This window comes from Mixophyes fleayi, chromosome 6, assembly GCF_038048845.1.
Source record: "Mixophyes fleayi isolate aMixFle1 chromosome 6, aMixFle1.hap1, whole genome shotgun sequence".
Taxonomy (NCBI): Eukaryota; Metazoa; Chordata; class Amphibia; order Anura; family Limnodynastidae; genus Mixophyes; species Mixophyes fleayi.
The window spans coordinates 54,526,105-54,543,499 of NC_134407.1; the positions used below are offsets into that span (position 1 = coordinate 54,526,105).

General features: G+C 39.5%; 1 protein-coding gene across 2 annotated transcripts in view; it reads left to right on the forward strand.

Annotated features, from left to right (window-relative positions):
- MICU1 (mitochondrial calcium uptake 1) overlaps positions 1-17,395 on the forward strand; it is a 168,009-nt gene that overhangs the window by 123,058 nt on the left and 27,556 nt on the right. For both annotated transcript variants that reach the window (XM_075216581.1, XM_075216582.1), the window contains exon 10: positions 1,976-2,084. In XM_075216581.1, coding sequence (XP_075072682.1) covers positions 1,976-2,084 — 109 coding nt within the window. The remainder of the gene's footprint in view (positions 1-1,975; positions 2,085-17,395) is intronic.

Here is a 17,395-nt window from a genome sequence, read left to right on the forward strand (position 1 = left end):
ACAGAATGAATCCTAGACCCCTTACTCTGAAGTTTATATTTCCTCATTAGTATTCATGTGCTTCAAAATTTAGTAATTGCTAAGATGCCTTCTGTAAATGGTCTGGCTCTCTGGGCCCAAATTAAAGTTAAATACCGCGCATGACTGCAGAAGTGAAGGGAAGCCGCAGTGGAACTCACGGCTACGGTGGTAGTGAGGTTTCAAAGTATGGGCTCCAACGTGTTTCATCCAATCAAAACTGGAGGCAAGATATCAATTACTCCTAAGACACTGGGCATGCTTCCTTGAAAAAGTCAGCTAGCTGGATGAAACGCGTTGGAGCCCATACTTTGAAACCTCACTGCCACAGTATCCATGCGTTCCACTGCGGCCTCCCTTCACTTTCGCGGTAATTCTGAAGACACTACCAAGCCGGAAAAAGTTTACACGCATCAGCGATTTACATCTGGAATATGATTGAATACCTCAGTAGGGATACTTAGGGTAAGATAAGCCCATTTTTATTCCTGTAATTGGTTTCTGAAATCTGACTCCAGCAAAGCAAACTATCCTAAGCAAAGCTATATTCATTGCACACTCATTTATTTATTATTATTTTTTTTTTACATTACATTTTTTTTATCCCTTTTTCACCAACTATACTTCATCCATTTTAAGAATATTTCAATTAATTCTTATACTCCACCATACATTACACACTCACAATAAATTTTATATACGATTGCATTATACGATAAGTATTGCACCCTCTGTCTATATTTTTATTACTGTATTAGTAACCACCTCTACAGTGCATTGTATTTTTTGTTTCTCCAAACCTGAATGTTGGGTATATATTTTTTCATTATAGTGTATTGTTCATTTGTCACTAATTTAATTTATTTTGTGTGTGACACTGTTAACCTCTTTGTGTAGAAGATGCTAATAAAGTCTTGACAATTCCACTGTAAAAGAAAGAAATGAAAAATCCCCAGTATGCAGGTCTGGTTTTTTGGTTTGCCAACAAAGGGGTGGAGCAGTGGTGAGGTGCCACGTCTGCTCTGAGATTAGTGTGGTGACCTGACTACCTGACTGTAATTATAGCAGTCTGTATAGAAGACCACATATTCAAAGCAAAGCTTCAGTACTGGGGTTGCACCGTGGCATGTGCCTATTTCTGGGTGCCATGGCTCCTTGCGACACCTCTGACCACACGGCTATATAAAAAGAAGTTCATACATCCAATTTGTTCTTGATTTCATTGCAGTAATTCAGTAGCTCAGAAGAGCCAAAACAGGGTGATTCTCAATTATTTAGTCTACAATAAAGTATTTGAATGTTAAGGCTTAAATCCTTGTTGCTCTTTACAACAGGTCAAAATTAAGCATTGTTTAATCATCACAACTGCTAATTTAATATTCCAGCATGTCCTTATAGATTATGCTCCTTGGGCAAGGAAATTGATGAATGATTCCTTCATCAACAATTCTTTAGATAAATCTGTATGAAGATTACTTGGCCATTAATCACCTTTTCATTTTCTTTACGATAAGGTACATTGACCAGATCACATTTTCAGCTTTATAATGTACAGATCGTTAGAATTCTGGTAAAGCTTTTTTATCAGATTGTGGTAATCACTCATTTGTAGTTTAACTCTTGGTGAACTTAATTTAATGAGATCTGTTTTAACAATTATTATTGGAGTGTGGTCTTAATTACACTGATCTATATGGGGTAATCTAAAGGGGCAAGAACCTTCAATGGTGGCAAGTTGTGCTGATATCATTACCTTCACTTTATAATGTGTAATAGAGAAGACCAGTATCCCTGTGAAAAAAATAATGTGGAGTTGATGGGAGAAATAACATTTTATCGGGTACTTCAGCATCTGTTCTTTAAACGTGTCAAACCAATGTGATCACAGTTTTCTTTCAGCTGACACAAGTGTGTCTGGTTACAATACCAAGAAAATCTTTTTATTTGTGTTTACCAGGGCCTGGCGTTCGAAGAAGTGGAAAATTTCTTTACCTTCCTCAAGAACATCAATGATGTGGACACCGCGTTAAGCTTTTATCACATGGCAGGAGCTTCACTAGATAAAGGTATATAACACAGATTATCAGTGAGGGGCATATTAAATACACATGCTGCTTTCTATTATCTAAATTCTGACATGACATAGGCAAGCTGAATAATGAGAATAATGATATGGAGAAAGAATTGTGGGATCATGACATGGGAGATAGGATCTGGAGAATAATGACTCACAATGATTCAGCAAGAAGATGTAATGTGACACATGGGGGAGGATAATAACATGGAGAAGAGAATAATTTACATTGACATGGAGGAGAGAGTGAGAAGGATAATGAATGCTGATGCAAAGCATAAGGATGTTTGGATGGAATGGAAGCAAATTAATGGGATATGATGGGTTGGACATTTACACCAGACAGGGGCGTTTTAGAAATTCAGTGAACCTGTGTGCAAGAGTAGTGCTATCCGCCCCCCATCATATGTGACAAGGGGAGAATGGTGGAGGAATATTTGTGACAAATGCCCCCACTTTCTCTTGTTATATATGCTGCCCCACCATTCCCCCACTGACACAAGTCCCCCACCCAGAGGTTCCTACCTATTGTATTTGTTGGAGGAGGGCTCTCCAACCATCACTGCTCCTTGTGGGAAGGAACTGTAAGCAGAGCGCTGGTGAGTCCCACTGATGATGTCTTCATTATCCTTCAGAGACCGCCCACATCCTGAAACAGCAGAGTGAGCTGTGTCATACATTGCACCCCTCTGACTCTTCCTCCATCAGACACTTCAGCAGGGTAAGAGCTGGTGGCATGGGCGGTGTGGGAGAGCAGTTTGACATGAAACATACCTCCCAACTGTCCAATCAGTCAAGGTATCTTAGAAAATCGGGACTGCTGGATCAGATTCAGAAGAGGTGGCAGACTGAGCTGCTCTCTCCTGCCTGTTCTTGTAGCTTTGACTACCTGGTGCTGCTGCTGGTGTCTTCAAATCTATTGCTGCTTGGTTGGGTCCTGATATGTTGTGGCCTTGTTTGGAAAGGATGCAAGTACTATTCAGCTCCTGGAAAGCTGAACAATGAAGGCTTCTTTCCTCTAATCAATCCCCAGATTAAATCAATAAAAAGGCCTATTTCCCCCCAGCTATCTCCATCATTAAAATATAATCCCCCACATTTAATATGGAGGCCAAATATTGCATTTTTAGCCCATACAATATATAAGTAGGACCCATGACCCTCACATTACGTTAATATCCCTCAAATTTAATAAAGAGATCCCCCTTATAAAATGAATAGTGACCACTTACTGATACATTAGATGAACAGAACCACGTTACGAATAGCCCCCATCAGCTCTCACATTATATTAACAGCCCTACTAGTTCCCACTACATTACATTATATTCCACCAACACACATATTACATTAATGTCACACAAACATTCCATTAATACCCCACTATACTTACCTGATCTGCAGATATTGCTGTGGGAGATGACTGTGCACATTGGTCACATGTGCTAAAAACCAGAGGGTTTCTTTTCCTCTAAACCCCCCTTCCACATGGAACAGAGAGGAAGGAGAGGGGAGAAAAAGGACGGGAGCCAGTCAGGTCATCAGGAGGAGGAGCAGGTTACCCCATGCCCTTTACTGGCTGTGCCCTCTTTTTGTCAGCCTAGACATCCTGACCCAGGCTGACAGACGGGGAGCTGATCCTCGGCTGTAAGAAGGAGTATGGTTAATATGATAATTGGCCTTAGGGGGAGGGGCTAGCTACCACGCAGGACCAAAATTCCCAGGCTAGTACCCTATAGCTGTGGCTGACCATCTCCTACCATGCCAGCAAAAATGGAGGTGCAGGGTGGACCTATGAATCAGGATGCAGATGCTTGGCCCACCTGACTCATTGACCTATTGTGCTGTGCTAGATACACCACTGACACCAGGAAAAAGATGAAGGGGATTGTTAAGGATATGGGGGTGAAGAAAATGAGGCAGTTGAGAGTTATGAAGAAAAGAATGAGGTGAATAATGACTTTTGGGAGATGATGGAGAAAGAATGGTGATCATAGTGGGGAGAGAATGGTTAGTGGAAAAGAATTGAGAATGCTGGCTCGGGAAATAATGGCAAGAATGGTGACTAGGGGCAGGGTAAAAGTGAGAATGGTGACTCGGGGGAGGGGAATAGTGAGAGCATTTAATTGGGGGGAGGGCTGGGGATTTGAATGGCGAGAATGGTGTCTCTATGAGAGTATGGAGAGTTTGGCAATTTGAGAAGATCATGGTGATTTGAGTGGGGGTGAATGACGAATATTGACTTGGGAGAGCATAGCGAAAATGCTGACTCGGGAGATTTCAGTGTAATAAAATTCAGTTCTATTTCTTCACTCTTGAATCAAATATATTTTCTGATAATGCTCTTTCAACCATTTGTTAATTTTTTTTTCAGCTGCAAACATTTGGTTGTATAATATAAGCTTAGTCATGCTCACAGCTTAAGACTCTTCCCAGTAAACGATAGCAAACAGACTTCTATGGACATGTCCTGTTTATGTATTTTCCACAGAGTGGAAAAAAGAAAAATACGCTAAATCACAGAGACTTTCTTTTCTAGGATAACGGAACAAAACTCCATCAAACAAAAGCATTTCTCCAGGTAGCCATGGTATTAATACTGTCAGATTTATTTGGTAGCCAAGAACCTTTTAACTCGACCTAGTACATTATGGTTCAGTCTTTTCTAGATTTACTGTTAAATAAAAGCACAGGTTGATGTTTCTGGCAGGTCTAATTGGTTTGCTTCACTGATTTCACTGTTTCAAAACTGAAATCCAAGCTACTTTTAATTCATTTGTTAAAGCTTTTTTTTTTCCCAGTCAAGAGGAAACACTTGTGAATTCCTTAAAATTGTAACTTGTGTCTCCATCTGTTGAGAAGGATGCACTGTGTTTGCATTGCCAATAAAATAAAGCAATTCTTAGTATTCTAGACAGATTTATTTTTTGAATACAACCTGATCTGCCAGTGGCTTGTGTGCTTAGAAGAGGCGCTGAATATTTCTTCATAAAATGAGCTGACAGTACCAATTAATTTCTGAACTGGTTACTCTGTGATTTAGGGGCATTTCTGTGACATTCATCCAATCTCCAGTGTTACAGGAAAACCTCTTATTGTAACTAGCCCTTAGTGTCTTGTGAATTATATAACAATCTGTTAGGGATCTATGTAATTATATTACATTTTTGTATAACCTGTTGCTATCTGAACAAAATCATACTTGCTGGGTCAGAACAATGAAAATGGCTTTCTTTGTTCTAAAGTAACTGTTAATTCTAATACTTAATTCTATGTACCCATTCTATCAATGTTCATAATAATTTGTCCACTGGCTGTTTTTTAATCCATTTGAGTCTATGACTGATAGAACAAGCTATATGGCAGTTCTCACTTGTTATAATGAATGCAGTTTTTAATGTGGTTTTCAAAAGAAGCTGGTAAACCCTTTGGCTTTCATTTAGTCTTATAGCAATAGATCGTTAAGTTATAGTGTCTTATTGATTATTATGGATTATATTGTTAAATAAGCCGCTATATGTATTTTTTTTTTAAAACTCTGACTTTAATTTATGATTAGTCAGTATTTTTTGTTTTATGTTACTAAACAATAAAGAACTCCAGCTAAAGCAAAAGATCAACCACCTATTTGGCAATTAACTATGTGACACTTTGGTGCTGACCATTGTTGTGCGTTATAGTCTAAGTAGATATTTGAGCACTGCAACTGCAACCCTTTTTTTTTTTTTTTTTTTTTATTTTCTTTTATATATATATATATATATATATATATATATATATATATATATATATATATATTAAGAAGTATTATTATAAAAATAAATATATAAATTATTAATATTTTTAGTTAATTTTTCAAATAATTATACATCTAGGAACACTACTGCCCTACAAAAGAGCTTCCATTTCTAGCCAGTGGCAAAAACTAGCCAGTTATGCCATTGCCTAGTCCCATGTCTCATGGAAACTTTAGATGCTCCCTATTCTACTTCTACATCACAACTAACTTGCACCTTGGAGACTGCCTTATGGATGGAGGGGAGTACCTCGGACTACCATACCTGTGCAGTTTCAGCCCGCGTGGCAATAAAGATGTGACCATTAACATATATATCGGAGGCAGAAATACCAGATGGAAGCATCTGAATTAGAGCCACTTCTGGTAGCATAGTTATATCCTGCTTAGTGACAATTGTAACAAGTGCAAATACAGTGGTCCACAAAGCTTGGACTAGTGGTTTAGTCCAGAAAATGTGGAAAATATCTCCAATTTCCTCACATTTACACCAACAATATTTTGAAACATAAGGCGACATTTTATGTAAGTGGGCCGAGGTTAAAAAGAGCCTATGGATTAATTTTAAAAACATTTTGCTATGGTTCAAGCATCGTGATGTATGGTAAATGGAGGAAAAAAGAGATTCCCATTGAGCTGTGGTATAAACCTAACCCAAGTCCCGCTCCCAAACCAATTGGGAACGGGACGAAAGAGCTGTTCAACGCTTATTTGGGGGATTTCAGACCCCTTACATTCATAGTTAGAAATTTAACCATACAACCTGGAATAGATATTCTATTATCAGCACATGAATAGATATATCCCACCAGTCTTTATCAAATGTGTCTCCATTAACAGACAAAGCAAAACCAATTTTGTAACAAAACGAAAAAAAAAAAAAACGCACGCAAAAGAAAGACAAAAAATAGACACCAGCTCCACAGGCTCCTGTCTATAGTGATTGGTCAAAAGTTTAGGGGGAATGCCTTAATGTTTGATTATTAGTTATGCTTTCTCCCTTTTCTTTTTTATTTTATATAGTGGTAGCTGTGGCGGCTACATGTTGAAAAGCTATCTACTTTACAGTACTTTTCTATGGGTGGATTGTTTTGATTGTATAGAACATGTTTTAAGCAGTATTTAGTTCGGGTATGGGCGATGACGCTTTTGTTTGAAGTTGCACCCTTCAAGTTATATATTTTGCTAGTCTTTTTTTAAACCAGCAAATTATCTAATCCTATGTTTTGGACTGCAATCCTAATATTTATATTGAACTTAGTTATGATATAATTTATTTACATTTTCAGTGCTCCTTTTCAGTAAAAGTTCTAAATCCCATAGTATAAGATTGGATAGTGAGAATTGCATTCAGATTACAAGATAACAAGAGTCGTACTATGGAGATGGTCAATATTGCAAATCAGGGACAGAAATTTCTAGGAATAAATCTTTAAAATGTTGGACTGTCCCTTAAAATTAGTGTCAGTTGGCAGAGATGGACTCTCCCACAGTTACTCATATACTGGCTCTTGCCGAATCAGACTGCACGGTCTATTCTCAAAGGCTCAACACACTGGAGAAATTTTAATTCATACTGTGAGCAGTGCAAATGTATCGGTATCATTTCCCTTCTGAATTAAAGTAATGTGATGACATTACAGTGTGGCTGTCATATAGTTTTGAAAAATGGAACTTTAGTATTACAACCTAATTGCAATATACAGTTGTTAACACACATACCATTTTGAAAAATAAGCTGGTAAACCTGTGCCCAGTCTGTCATACATCATCATCATGGTTTATTTTCAAGGTGTCACAGAATCTGCAACACAACGCAATTAACAAAATATTAACCAAACTATATACAAATAAGTAAGGGGCAAGATAAACAATAGAAACCCTAAATAACAATACAATAAGAGACAATAGAGAAAACTACTACATTAGAAGATGCAACTAGAACATAGAAAACCGTCCAAAGAGGATGACGTGATAGGAGGTAGAGAGAGCCAAGCTCATGAGAGTTAACGTTTAAGAGGACAGGGTAGCAAATGGAGACAGTAGGAGTGGATGAAAGATTTGAGTTTTGGGGGTGGGGGGCGGTTGTGGTCAGAAGGTTTAATGAATTCAAAAGTTGGAGGCAGCAGTGCGAACGTAGTTCTGAAGGCAGGAGGGTGAAGTGGTGATAGCAGTGGATGAGAGGTGAGGGATATTGAAGAAGAGGAGGAGTATTGACAAGTTCGGAGATGTAGGAGAGGAGGCATTAAAGAGCTTTATAGGTAAGAGTTAGCATCTTGTATTGTTTTCTGGAGGGAATGGGGAGCCAATGGAGGGCTTTGCAGAGTAGCACAGTAGGAGAGGAGATTAGTTATGATGCTGTATTCAAGACAGATTGAATGGGAGGCAATTGTGTTAGAGGAAAGGGTGAATCTTGCCAGTGTTGCAAAGGTGGCCCTAACAGGATTGTGTGAGGAACTGGATGTGGGGAGGGAAACTTGAGGGCAGAATCAACGATAACCCTCAGGCAGCATGCGTAAGAAACAGGGGTGAGGATGACTCCTTCAACCTTGAGGGAGACAGGAGATGGGGATTGCCAGTTACATACTGATCTTGTGATCATTTAGTGTCAATATACTAAAAAGAGGCCTCAGTGAGGCTGCGTGATGATTTCACAGCCTGTGTCTCGGATCTTGTGCCTTTTATTGATACTCATTGGATATTCATAGCTGCCCAGACTGAATAACTTCATGTGAGGAGGTGAATATAGAAGAAACTATACAGCCATAACACACAGTAACTACAGGCAAATGTTTCTGCAGATATATGCTGAGATTTGTATTAATATAACGTTGTGTGTAGGTGACAGTTACACCTTAAACCAAAAGATACATGGGGTAATTTTGTTGCATCAGTGCAGTCAGGCTAAAGTCCCTCACAACATGTTGTATGTAAACAGTAGTTTTTCTTTTTTCCTTAAGACCGCTTCTGTGTAAGTTGATACTGTAGATTTGTCACATCAGATTTCTCTCATTAGACGATGGTTATCAGTACACAGTTAAGCCTAATACTGACCAAGACAATGCCAATCAGGTTACCGTGCACTGAAAATTTCTTTTTAAAACGAGTTGTCATGTGTGCTCATCAGTCACACTAAAGATGAAGTACTTACTTGTGTACACAGACAAGTTATATGTTAACAGTTATACATAATCCTTCTGTGCTAAAAACCCACTGCAGAGACTGGATTGTATATTCCATGAATAGGCTACGTGAGCAGTTTGTGGCACAGATAATCCCTTCCTTTGCCAGGCATTGATTCCAAACTATAAAATAATGACAGCACAGAATAAATGTGCGTGGTAAAGACTCATTTCACAGTTATAACAGGAAGAAGCATAAATATTACATTTTATGTTGTGTCACTTGTACAATGATCATTTATCCATCTGTTTAGCATCTTTGAGTCTTGTGTCTCCCACACTAAGATTTTATAGTACCCATAAATAATATTGGTATCTTGGCAACATGAAAATGTTCAAGGCTAAAGCAGAGTAGTAATCAAAATATCACCGTTCTGTGTTTATAAAAATGTAATAGGCAATATTTAAACTAGTACGATGATATGGTTTTCCAGGGAATAGCGTGTTTGTCCGTTTCCTCCAGTTTGTTGAAGTATAACGCACATAATCCATTTCCACCTGTGTGCCAACTTGTCAATAGCTTGTTAATGGGCTGGGCAGAAGAGTGACCAGTTTTGTCCCAGTTTTTAAATTGGGATTGTTGTGAGGTACCTATGTATATCCATTATAAAATATTTCACTAAAGTGATCTATAGATGTTTATATAAAAGTTCAAACGCATGGCATTCAAAACCGCTTTATATTTTATACACCATTAAACAGAATCTATTTGCTTTTTTCAGGGTTTAGTTTTAGCATTTTTTGTATGTGTTAATTATAGAGACAACATCTGAAACCTAGGAGGTATATTTACTAAGCGGCTTTTCTAACTAATCGCTGATTCTTGGCGCTTTGCTGTAATTTTTTAAAATGACATTGCCTTTACAAGCCATCGCCGCTTTAAATTTCCCCTGCTAAGTCGCCAATTTCTCGCTACTTGCAGAAACTGATGCAAAAGTCTCCACAAGAAATCTAAAATAATCAAAAAAAAAGAAAACTCCGCAAGACAATTTCAAACTCAAAAACATTTTATATGTCTCCATGGCTGTTCAGTATAGTTTAGTCCTCCTGCTGAGGCATAAAGGCTCCCAGACCACATCAAATATGGAAGAACGTTGCAAGCAGAAAACTCCTACTCACAGTATAAATAGCCAGGGCCGGATTAAAGGAACGGAGGCCCCTGGGCTAAGGGGGCCTCCATTCCCCTGTGGGCCCCCCCTGTGAGCCATTACATTGGGCATAACACTCACCAAAAATTGGCATTGTCCCTACTAGACATGTGAAATACACAACATTTCACATACTGTCCTGCTCTCTCCTACCTGTTCTTCTCACTTTCACCACCTGTGGCTGCAGGTTTCTTTACTTGCGGCTTGTTTGGATCCTGGAATGCTGGGGGCCCTATTTGGAAAAAAGTGGCTACATTTAGATAATTCCAAACAACCCTGGCATTAAATCAATACCACCCACGATTAATAATTAGGCCTTCCTCCAGCTCCAACATTAATGTGCCCCTTCATCATCGCCATGCCTTATGATCACACTGCGCCCTCCATGCTGCTTTTGCCCCCTTCACCTGGCTCCCCTTCATCACATTATACTATGCTGCTCCCCCCCTTTTTCAATCCCACTGTGCCGTGCCTCCCCCCTTTTTAACACCACTGTGCCATGCTCTCCCCTGTTTTTTAACCCCTCTGTGCCATGCTGCCCTGTTTTTTAACCCCTCTGTGCCATGCCCCCCCTCGTTTTTTAACCCCTCTGTGCCATGCCCCCCTCGTTTTTTAACCCCTCTGTGCCATGCCCCCCCTCGTTTTTTAACCCCTCTGTGCCATGCCCCCCCTCGTTTTTTAACCCCTCTGTGCCATGACCCCCGTTTTGCTCCCTTTACTTACCTTTTCCTTTTACTCTCTTCTTTCTTGGTCCTCTCTGCTCCTCTCTGCTCCATTCAGACTGAATGCTGGGGGTGACATGATGTCACGCCCAGCATTTTGTCTGAATGGAGCAGAGAGGAGGGACGCCGGCGCCACGATCATGTGAGTATGTTTATTTATTTTAACTACCCCCCCCCCCCCCACTCATCGGCGCGAGGGTCCGGGCCGGGCCCCCTGGCCTGCCCGGGTAATTAGTACCCGCTCCCCCCCCGTCTCGGTGGCCCTGGAGGCGAACTACCATTATTACTCATTTGTGGGAAGCGCAGATTCCAACCTTTCTTTATTCTAGCATAAGGTAATACAAATGGCGAGATGGTACTCTGGGGAAATGTCAAAGTTTCAGTAAATGCAGATGAGCTGAGGGCAAACAAACTGGAATAATTCCTTAAGACACTGGTTCCCAAACTGCGCGCCGCAGCTCCCTGGGGTGCCGCAGCCTGTGCCTGTGGTGAGCAAGGTGGGGGACTAATTGGTAGTTATTTTGGCTTAGGGGTGCCTTGAAATAATTATGGAGACCCTAAGGGTGCCTCGAACTTAGAAAGTTTGGGATCCAGTGCCTTAAGAGTAAGCAGGAGAATTGTTCTAGTGAAGCCGAGATGATATAGTTAGATATGTGAATAAGGTGAGAGTGGTTGGATGTGTAAGTTTAATGGTTCAAACTCGGTAGTCATTTTTTGTGTGTTTATTTTAGGCCCTGGTTTTCCATAGTCTATGAAGTTTTAATAAAACCTGTTAACCACATTATTATTGCTAACATATTGTATTCTGCAAGGGTGTTATTTGTGTAGGTGATTGCTTCCGATGTGTGAGGGAAGAGCTTATGTAGTCTGTTTCTGCTTTGTATGTATGTAGTGGTGACGCAACAGTAGCAATCACTCTTGAGCCCAATGCACCTGGTGATCACTCTGGAGCCCAATATGCTACGCAGGCTAAGGACATGTTTGGTTATTTCACTCTTTGTGACCACAGAATCACCAGCACGGCCTGTCCTGCAGTTATAGGAGGATTTCCTAATCTGGCACATTACTCAATAACACCACTGCACTGAGCTCAGGAGCATTCAGAACTAGAAGGTCTCGTTCTGCTGAACATTCCGCACTGGTGCTTTTCTATGTCAGGGTGACTGTGGTTCAGCCTTTAGCTGTGTCACTGATTGTATATTAGGGGTGAGGACCTGTAAACTGCTGTTATTTATTCTTCTAACTTTATGTATTCAAATACACTATGTTGGTGTATTTAGTTCTTCAGTGACAGGCTCTATACATTTGTGGTGCTATTTAACATTTCTAGCTTAATAACCTGGTTGTTGACTTACCTGAAAATGTTATTGAAAGTGCTCCAACAGTAACAGACATAGGTGGCACTTACCTGTTTTTCAAGTTCTTGCTGCCTGTGATTGTGTTCTGTGAATGACTGCCTTTCAGTGGCCCCTGGGGGCCAGGGGATAGGAGAAGAAGGTAGTACTACTTTAATATTTGCTGAGCACAAGCAATGCATAGTTAATATTTAAAGAATTGAAGTTACAACTGTATCTAAGTTTCACTCTTCCCTATACTATGCTCACATGCAGAATTGCATGATTCTGCAACATTGCCTGTTGGCACCTGTTTAGTTTAGAGAGGGGTGTTCTGAAGTAGGCCGTGTGTTTTAAGGGGTTGTTAGCTTAATTACGAATGATGCAGACCATTATTTGTGGCTGGTGAAGGGCAATTGCAAATAGCAGATGTTGATGGTCTCCGGCTCTGGTGAACCACTTGTGATTGGCTGCTTGTGATTTCTCTGTTGACACAGACGCTTCCTCACTCTGGCATATATTTCTGTCTCACAGCACTGGGGTCATAAGTTCGATTCCCGACCATGGCCTTATCTGTGTGGAGTTTGTATGTTCTCCCCGTGTTTGCGTGGGTTTCCTCCCACACTCCAAAAACATACTGGTAGGTCAATTGGCTGCTATCAAAATTGACACTAGTCTCTCTCTTTGTGTGTGTGTGTGTGTGTGTGTGTGTGTGTATGTTAGGGAATTTAGACTGTAAGCTCCAATGGGGCAGGGACTGGGAGTCTCTGTACAGCGCTGCAAAATTAGTGGCGCTATAGACATAACTGATGATGATTATGTTTTTGTGTCCATATTTAAGCAACACTTTTATTATGTACACTAGCAGGGGAGTTGTGTTGATGCTGTATTAGTGTGCTGTACTTTTTTTATTTTTTATGTTTAATAACTAATGTGCTTACTGCAATTAAATATGTATAAAAGCATGCTACTGGCGCCGGTCTGCTCAGATCTTGTCCATAAGATGTGTACAGTTCAGCATATGGGCATAAATACACAATTTTTCCGCTCAGCTTTTTTGATCGTAGATTGCGTCAAATTTACCGCCATCTCAACATCGGGCCCTAAAGTGTAACCCACCACAAATCTTATCCATATTCTGAGTGTTTTGTATTTATTTATAGGTAATTCATAAGCCACGTGTTTAATCTGTGGTAGAAAATGCCTAAAGCTAGGTACACACTACACGGTTTTCGTCCAATAATCGGCTCAATCAGCTGACATACGACCGCTCGTTCAAAGGTCGGGTCAGTGTGTGAAGTGACACGATTGTCGAAAGTCTGCCCAAATGGACGATTGTCGCCTCATTTGGTTGGTCGTACCGTTTAATATTTTCGTTCCAATCTCGTTTCCGTTGTGTAGTGTGTATAAACTTCCGACTGATCCACAACAGTGAGTACAAAATTACAGTCATTGCTCACTACAACATGGCTGTAAAAAGTCGCTATACAGACGTTCGCTCTTCCCTTTATCGTCCTAAACAAGGCTAGTGTGTATGCAGTCCATGGACCGAGCGATCGGACCATCGATCACATGTAAAATCGCTCGGCATAAAAAGTTGGTGGAAATTTCTGTAGTGTGTACCCAGCTTTAGTCCAAAGGTCATTGAGTAAATAAGTTTTCATTTGTCCACACGTTTCCCCAAGGTCCATTGAGTCCAGAATTCTGTCCCATTGAGTAAACATGCCCTGAGAAATAACTTTTCAAATGCTCCCACTGCTGCCTGTCTGGCCCTGGAGAACATTTTACTTGTGAAGCTCACAGAATAAATTATAAATACTCTGGATTGAATATGGAAGCTCTGGCACGCATCCGTGCCCTGGACACTCAAGGGAGAAGGGGAAACTCTTGTCTTGGCTTACAGTAAAACTTTTTAATTTTGCACTCAAAATGCTGCAGTGTCACTGCTCTGTTAAACAGAAAGACAATGTGCCTGCAGAATTAATTCTAAAGATATATATCTGCATAGAACTTACAATCCTCCTTAAAACATTTTGTAAATCACAAGTTTCTTAACCTTAACCTCTAAGTTTTCGGTTGGTTTATGCATAAAAGAAAATCTCATTCAATTGTGGTCTCTAAATGAACTTGTGATGAGCTGTGTTTTGTGATGTCTGTAATATCCAACCAGTTCTGCTTGCATGGTTGTCCAGGATCCTCCCTCGTCAGCTTTTTACTCATCTGACGTGAAATTTTATTTGTCGAATAATCCAACCCAAAGCAGCAATGTTAGCTTTTGGGTTGAGTTATCAGTTAAACTTAATTTTATTGAGATTTGTTAAGACAAAAAACTACATGTATAACAAATCAAATTTTAAAATGCATTGAATTACAGAAGAAGACAGTGCAAATCATATTGTACATATGACTACATATCGCTTATCATAAATTGCATTGAAATTGGTCTACTAACATTGAAATTGCCCAAAGAAGTTGAAAAGAAATCATTAGTGGACTTTAATACATGTCAAAGCTTGTGTGTTACTGCTTTAAACAATATACCTAAAATAAATGTTGTGTATATGTAACTAGGTCTGCTCATGTTATAGGCTTTTCATTTTTTTAATGAAAGATATAAAGTTTTGGGCTTGTATCGTATATCGTGTTTATCGTGTTTGTTTCATAGACATTGACTTTATTTTGAGATGAATTCTTGAATCTGGTAACCGTGTCATGTGCGTTTAGTGTGGATCTCTTCTTCCACTCTCTCGCCTTTGCTTCTGCAGTAAAATTACTGCCACCACTGCAATTGAAAAAAAGTGTCTCAAGATGAACCCAGCAGTATGCTACTACTGCATTAGTGCAACTGAAGTGGGACCAAGGTAGAATAAACCCTTGATCGATCCTTCCAATCAGAGGCTTAGGCATAGTTTTAAGAACATTCCCATGACTCTGATTGCACTTTATTGTGTTTTTATCATTCATCTTTTTTATTTCATTATTTATAGGAGTAGGATCATTTTATTTTTGGTTCTGGGGCTTCTAGTTGAGGATGAAGCGTAAACCTATCAAGACATGAGTTGACTGGTTGATTCAGAGACTGAGGGTTTACACAAGTTGCAATTTTCCTCTTGTCTTGTATTTTAGTGTCCTCATGCCCTAATGGCATGGAAGATGGACCTGGAGGCACAGTCACGGTCCCCAGTTGCCTGCGTATGTTGCAGAGTAGCTGGTTTATTATGTCATATCCCCACAACACCACAGGGAGCGCTGGGGGGTAAAAGGCACATTATCAATTATAAATAACTTTAAAAAATGTTTTGACCCTATTAATATAAATATAATTTTTGTTAGGTTTGTACCTGATTAGGTAACGTTTTCTTGAACATGGGTATTCCCTTAATTCACCATATCTTGGATAACATACCAGTAACCAAGTCCTGCCCCTGCTTGTTGTATTTGCAGATGTGGAACGCTTTGAATCCAATGACCATAATTATGTGATTTATGTTAGTGACACTTGGTGCACCGTGGCAAGAAAACTCCAATTAAAAATTAAATTTCCCTTCTGTTACAAGTAATTTTAATTAAATGTGGTATAGCAAGATAGTTACTATGACATGTCACTGTGACGGGAGCCTAAGGATCATTTTCTCTTCTAATCAACTTTCTTTGGTCACACCTTGCTAGCTGAGAGAGAGACTTATAGCCACACTATTACACATATCTTAATACTGTCCTTTTATTATTATTAAGACACCAGTGCAATTTAGCCACAGTGCTTTAAGCACATTATGGTGTTATACACAGAATGATAAATGTAACTTCCTAATGTAAAAGTTATGATGCACAGTACAGGTTTAGTGAGCTTTTCAACATGTGCTATTTGTTTATTTTTACATCTAATGTGTCACTTTTAAAATGTAAATTGGAACACAATATTTACTAAGAGAGATGAGATCCGGGTTGAATATTTGTAATTCAAAGTGTATGCTAGTTAGGTGATGACTGTTGTTTTTTCGGTTCCTAGTTTTACTAAGTTGTGCCTCCAAAAGTGAAACTAATTGTACCACCTAGAAGGAAAGGGGATCATTATAATTACTGGGTTTACAGCTGTAGATGGTATGAACATCATTGGTTTGGGACGTCTGTCTGTAATATACTTTTTACTAAACTTTTACTGTCAGATGAAAATGTAACTTCTTTGTACGTGGCCACTACAAGCCTGGACGAGGTCCCAGATTGCATGACTATCAGTGGAATACATAACTCCCAGTATGTGAGTTTCATTGTGCAGGACAGACCTCCAACAGCCCTCCCCTAAAACACCCATGCGTTACTGTGTGGGACAGTGGGATTGTTCCACCTAAATCGTGAGAAATGGGACGTATGGTGATGTCCCTTGCAAATAGGAAACAGTATCTGCCTCCCATATAATAGTTAAATAGTCCATCGGATATCAGCTATGTAGTTTGATAAACTCAGGGAGTGATCAGATGACCACCAGAACTTTATCCTTCCATTCTCAAAAGGTGTACAATTTTTTGGTTTAAACCCCACCATCAAGCCAAACCACCTTGTCTTTTTCTACTTTGCATCCAGATGGGAAGCAAGGTTGGAAAAGTAGGCCGACATGAGATCAAAGTTACTTTACTTAGAAACCAAACACTTGACCAGTGCTGATTGGATGTGGTGTGCACCTATCAGAACTAGAGTTTTACATTTTACACCAAATGCCACCTGTCCGTGCTGTAGTGACTGCTGGGATTGCTTACATTAAGGTGACCATATTTTTTCCAATCAAAACCAGGGACATGAACGACAAATATTGTGCAAAAATAAAATCTAAAAAAATGTCATTGTGTTGTGCATGCCACATATTAACATGCTTAATGTTTGTGTGAAAACAGTCAAAAACCTAAAGCTACTTTTAAAGGTGAATGCCAATAGTTTGTTTAGTAGAAACTATTATGGTGGCATACATACAAAGTAACCTCCAATCTTGTGTGTAGTGTACAATACAGACACTGAGCTGAAAGAATACAATACAATTGTTGTACAATATAGACCCCCAGTGTGATGGCTATTATACAGTATAAGCTCCAGATTTGGAGACTACTGAAAAGTGTAGACCCCAATTCG